This window comes from Micromys minutus (genome assembly GCF_963924665.1).
Source record: "Micromys minutus genome assembly, chromosome: 15".
In the NCBI taxonomy this organism is placed as follows: domain Eukaryota; kingdom Metazoa; phylum Chordata; class Mammalia; order Rodentia; family Muridae; genus Micromys; species Micromys minutus.
Genome location: NC_137984.1, coordinates 56,917,621 through 56,923,620, shown reverse-complemented (window position 1 = coordinate 56,923,620; position 6,000 = coordinate 56,917,621). Strand labels below are relative to the sequence as shown.

At 42.1% G+C, this 6,000-nt stretch overlaps 1 protein-coding gene across 3 annotated transcripts in view; it reads right to left on the bottom strand.

Annotated features, from left to right (window-relative positions):
* Positions 1-313: 313 nt before the first annotated feature.
* Positions 314-6,000, bottom strand: part of MED12L (mediator complex subunit 12L) — a 303,185-nt gene continuing 297,498 nt past the window's right edge. For all 3 annotated transcript variants that reach the window (XM_080929626.1, XM_080929627.1, XM_080929628.1), the window contains 2 exons: positions 2,049-2,130; positions 314-417 (listed from right to left, as the gene is read on the bottom strand). In XM_080929626.1, coding sequence (XP_080785752.1) covers positions 365-417; positions 2,049-2,130 — 135 coding nt within the window. In that variant the 3' untranslated portion in view covers positions 314-364. The remainder of the gene's footprint in view (positions 418-2,048; positions 2,131-6,000) is intronic.

Below are 6,000 nucleotides of genomic sequence, written 5' to 3'. Positions count from 1 at the left end.
TCTTTCACATCAGTAGTTTGGTCCACCACGGGTTAAAAAAATCATTAATGAATACATAAATATTTAAACCTATCATAATTCATTCTTTCTCTAAATATGAGATAAAAAAGCACCAATTTCAAAAGGTCTGCTACCACACTATCTGGATTAGGCCTGCATGATCCACATTCTAAAAGCTACTTTAAATATGATAAAACCAAACCATGACTCCTTTACTTATTTAAATAGCTCGGCATGAAATGTAACATAAAATATAGGAAAACATAAAAAAGCCAAAGGCCAATGGAGACTTCTTATGAAGACTACTAAATTCGGTTTTCTGTTTTTCAGTGCAAACATAAACTTCACGTCTTCTCTTTCCGACTCAGAAGTGCGAAGGGTGGGCACAGGGAGTCAGTCCTTGCTGTGGCTGGTTACCTAAGAGGAAAGCAAAGGAAGAGTCACAGTCACGAAGTGAGGCTGCATAACACCTTCTCTGCTGGGCCTCTCAGTAACAGCCTCAGTGTGAGAGAACACAACAACCTGCTACACCCTGGGGCCAATCACCACTCAACCAGATCAAATGTATTCTGTAGAGGGGCCAAGTCTAAGTGAGAGTCTCGTGGCTGCCAATGCAATGCCTTAAGGTTAGAGAAATTGACTCTAATCTTAAGGCATTGCAAGAGCTGTGTTCCAGCCAAGCAAGCTGATGTGTTTCCAACACAGGACTTCTAGTACTGACTTCTTAATACTATGAAGCAAATCTCTGCCTTCAGCTTATATTCTCCACAAGAATTTTAACGCTAGACTATCACACTATTTCATTGTTTTAATCACAGATATTTAATAGAGTATACCTACTAAACAACAGCTAGGAAAATGTTGATATTGCTTCATGTAAACAAAATTAAGTGAGGCTACATGAAAACATATATGTATATTTCCGGTTTGGAGATTGAAGAAAAATCTCATGTATGTATTCACTGAACATGGTGATGTGTGACATAAAGACACAGACAAGTATACATTGTATGTTAAAGACAAAAAAAAAGAAAGAAAAATTAAGATATTAAGTATGACTGGTAGAGACAGGAAAAAGTGTGGCAGGGCGTGGGGGACAATTCTCTCTGTCAAAAAACATGCAAAGCAGGCATGCAAAAAGCTACTCCTCAGCCACAGACACATGCCACATCACTGTTTCAACATGCAGCGGACTCCACTCTGTAACTCGGAATCACTGAATCCAAGGCCAAGGGAAAACGTGTCTCCTTCCACTGCACAGATGGAGAAAATGTGACCCAATCAATAATGGCCACCTGGCCAAGAAGTCACAACACAGGGCACTGATTCTCATTTCTTAAACAGCTCTGCCCTGAGATTCTAGCTTACGAATGATCTAAATCAGGGGCATGGGATTAATTTCCCCTTAAACATTTCTAGCTCTGTAAAAACAGGACCTGGGCAGGGAGTTGCAGTCAAGCGGTTAAACATGTGTCTGGCACACAGGAAGCCTTGGGTTGTATCCTCAGCACCATAAAATAAAACCACAAAAAGGGGGTTGGGTGTGCTGTGGGAAAGTCACATAAAGCAATAGGGAAATATTGAATTTAAGGGGAAAAATGTGGCTTTTCCATGTGAAGAAAAAGGTCATCCCCAAACTAATCAAACTAAGATGCACTAAAATACCTTGGGCCAAGCCAAACATTAAAAAAATGTATGTATATATGTATGTATGTATGTGTATGTATGCATGTGTACATGTATATATGTGTGTATGGGCGTATGTATGCATATATGTATGTATGCATACTTGCATGTATGTATGTATGCAACAAAAATAGTCAAATAAAAGAGGAGTGGACAGTGGAGGTCTAGGAGGGGTTTAATGGAGGGTAGCTGAGAGGTTAGACAGAAGAAAGCAAAGAAGGAAAGTGATGTAATTCCATTTCAATTAAATGTATTTAAAAATGTTTCAGAGGACAGTGTGATTTCTGAAGAGTCTTCACTATGCGGGCTTGTGGCCGCTGATTTCCAGGGCTCCCCTGGCTCCGTGGGAGGCAGGTACTTACTAGAAAGCTGCTTCTGGAGCTGTCGCACCAGGGCGGCTGTCTGCTGCTGTTGCTGGGTCTGCTGCAAGCCTTGCCTGGGGAACTGTAATTGCAACAAGGGGAAGGATGAGTCAGCCACTCGTGCCCCGCAAGCACAGGCTGCACGGGGGCTGGCTCACGCACTATCACACGCCCAGTCTGCATAAGTATGCTTCTGTCTGCGGTGCAGCAGGCAAACAGTACCGCACGCAGGTACTTCTTTAGAGTTTCCGTCATCATTTAAAGACTACTGCCACCTCTGACAAGATGAAAGCTCTGTGCTCTGGAGAAGCATCCAGTGCGAACAGAACCCGCAGAGCATGTGCTCAGGTCACAACAGCCATGACAGGGTGAGCTGAGCCACACACCAAGAACTGTCATGTTTTAAGGAGTTGTCTTCTAGCACTGTGTGAAGGAAATTGGAAGGACAATAAGACAGTCGTGCACTGGTCCCTTTTGCTAAGCTCACACAAGAATCTGCAGCTGATGTTCCAGGGGGTAGAAAAGACTGATCATATCGGCTACAAGAAAAACTTTTTTATTAGAATCACCAGTAATACTGGTCACTTTCTAACTGCACATGTCAGACTGCCTCTCTTTCCTTCTCTCTCCTCCCCAGCTGTCTTCCTGTAGCCTGGGAACAACTGGGGTGGGTGCTCAGATACAAGCCTCACTCAGTCATACATAAAAAATTGTTGTTTCCTATTTACCTCAGTCTGGGCCATCTACCCGTATGGAACTCAATAACCAGGCTGCCCCAGCACCCTAGAGAGCACCCCAAAAGACAGAAAAGTAGGAGCTGAACCAGGAAAGGAAGAAGCATGGTAAGGGCACTTTATTTTGCCAGCTTCTTCCACAGTGGCTCCCTGCCAGCCAAGTGCATCCAGGGCAGGAGAGCCTGGACTCGGCCATCTGGTACACTGGCCCTCTCCACCTCCCCTCCCCCTCCACTCCGGTTAGAGGTCCCTGCTATGCCTGTGACACATCTGCACTGCATGTCCTCAATGTGCCTCACATCTCTGAGAAGTTTTAAGACCATTCTCAGTATGAATGCACCATGATTCTGTCTCCCGTGGAGACCGTCAGTATGGTCAGCTGCCCAGGACGATCAGTTGTGTAGGGAATACAGATACAGAATGCAGGGCTAAATGTGAACGAACTTCTGACAAGTAACAATTTTTATTTTACTAATATTTAATACTCCATGTGATAAATACTGATTTTAGTCCATGTAATCCAATCGGAGATTTGAGGTATCACTTTTGCTAAATGCTTGCCTGAAGTTGAAAGTGAACAGAAAATTCTAATTTAGACAAGCCTGCCAAGATGACTCTTCTATGGATAACGACACACAAGGACGATGGGCCATTTGCAACACCGACCCTCTCCACATGTAGTTCTGGGAAAACAGAACAACAATCATTCCTTTATGTGGAAACTTCAGGAAGGTATGTGCTTAGTTCAACTGTTCCAGTGCTCAGAATTATTTGACAAGTGTTTCTATGTCTGGCACTATTGTGGGCATTACCGGTACATATTCCCACACTTAATTCTGATGCAGAAACAATGATATTAAGTCTGTCCAAAACTACTGGGACAGGTGCTTTCATGTGTAGTGTGTGTGAACATGAAGTTTATCATGTTATGGAGGGCTGTACCCTTCCCCATGAGAACCATTGCTGCAAACAAGCATCTACACAGCCCCCTGAAAGAAAATGCATAGGAAGAGCTGAATGTCCTTTTTGCTCAGCTTTTGCTGTTTAATCTTATATTTTCAGAGTTACTTGAATTTAGGCTATGAATACAAAGGACTATGAGCCTTTACTCATGATGCAGGTGAGAGTTGTGGCATTTGGTTTCTGAATCCTAAGGGCATTCTTAAAGTCATCTCACCTCGGACCACCATCAGGATTCAGGACCCGCCTGCAGACTGTTGAACCACCAGAAAAGCCTTGCAAGCACTCTCCCACCTGAGCCCAAAAGGAACCCACACACCCTACCAGGAGTCCATATAGGGCACCAACAGCTCTCAGAGGGCAGACAGCATGGTACACTCTGAGACTGGGTCCTTTCTGGCCTAGAGAGAGGGCTGGGTGACGGCTATCCAGACTCAGGACCCACCTGCAGACGGCTGAGACCCCAGAAGAGCCTCACAAGCACTCTCCCACCTGAGCCCACTAATACAGAACAGTGTGACTGCAATGAGGACTTACTGCCTGGACAGAAAGAGCCAAACACCCAGGAGCAATCTTCTTCCTGAGCCCAGGGGCCCACAGACCCACAAGAGAGACAAGCTTCAGTCATTGATAAGATCACCTATAATCACAGATAACAAGATGGCAGGAAAAAAGCAGAAGAACCTAAAGAATTGAAACCAAGACAACCTGGCAACATCAAAACCCAGCTCTCCCACCACAGCAAGTAGTGGATTTCCTAACACACCAGAAAAACAAGACTTGGACTTGTAATCATACTTCATGATGATGGAAATCTGCGAGAAGCACATGAATAAAACCCTTAGACAATTACAACAGAAAACACATGAAGAAATAGAAGCCCTTAAAGAAAAACACAACCAAACATGTGAAGGAATTTAAAATGGAAATAAAAACAATAATAAAAAGAGAACCTCAAAAAGAGACAACCCTGGAGATAAAAAAAAAACCTAAGAAAGAAATCAGGAGTCATAGATGTAAGCATCACAAACAGACTACAAGAGATGGAAGAGAGGATCTCAGGGGCAGAAGACAACATAGAAAACATTGACACAATAGTCAGACAAAATGCAAAAACCAAAAAGCTCCTAACCCAAAACGTACAGAAGATCCAGAACACAATAAAAAGACCAAACCTTAGGATAATAGGTGTAGAAGAGGGCAAGAATATCAACTAAAAGGCACAGTAAATATCTTCAACAAAATTGTAGAAGAAAACTTCCCTACCCTTAAGAATGAACATACAAGAAGCCTATAGAACTCCAAATAGATTGGACCAGAAAAGAAACTCCTCCCGACACAACACTGAATGTTCAAAACAAAGAAAGAATCCCAAAAGTAGTAGGAGAAAAAGGACAAGTTACACATAAAGGCAGACCAATCAGAATAACACCAGAGTTCTCAAAAAGACTAAAAAGCTAGAAGATCCTGGACAGACGTCATACAGACCCTAATAGAACAAATGCCAGCCCAGGTCACTATATCCAGCAAAACTGTCAATTACCATAGATGGAGAAATCAAGATATTCCAGGAAAAAAGCAAAGTTATATAATATTTGACCACAAATCCAGCCCCATAAAAAATAATAGATGAAAAAATCCAAAACAAAAAAAGAAACTACACCCAAGGAAAAGCAAAATATATTCATGCAAGAAAAGCAAAAGAAGAAAAGCACACAGACGTAATTCTACCTCTATCAACAAAAATAACAGGAAACATCAATCACTATTCCTTAATATCTCTTAACAACAATGAACTCAATTCCCGAATTAAAAGACATAGGCTATCAGACTGGATACGTAAACAGGATCCAGCATTTTGCTGCATACAGGAAACTCATCTCAGAGACAAAGGCAGGCACTACCTCAGAGTAAAAGGCTGGGAAAAACCTTCCAAGCAAATGGTCCCAGGAACCGAGCTGGAGTAGCCATTCTAATATTAAATAAAGTAGATTTTCAACCAAAAGTAGATGGAAATACTCCCATGCATCCTATCAGATCACCGTGGACTAAGGCTGGTCTTTAATAACAACATAAAATAACGAAAAGCCCATATACACATGGAAGCTGAACAATGCTCTGCTCAGTGATAGCATGGTCAGAGATGAAATAAAGAAAAAAATTAAGTATTTTTTAGAATTTAACGAAAATGAAAGCACAGCATACCCAAACTTACGGGATACAATGAAAGCAGTACTAAGAGAAAAACTCATAGCTCT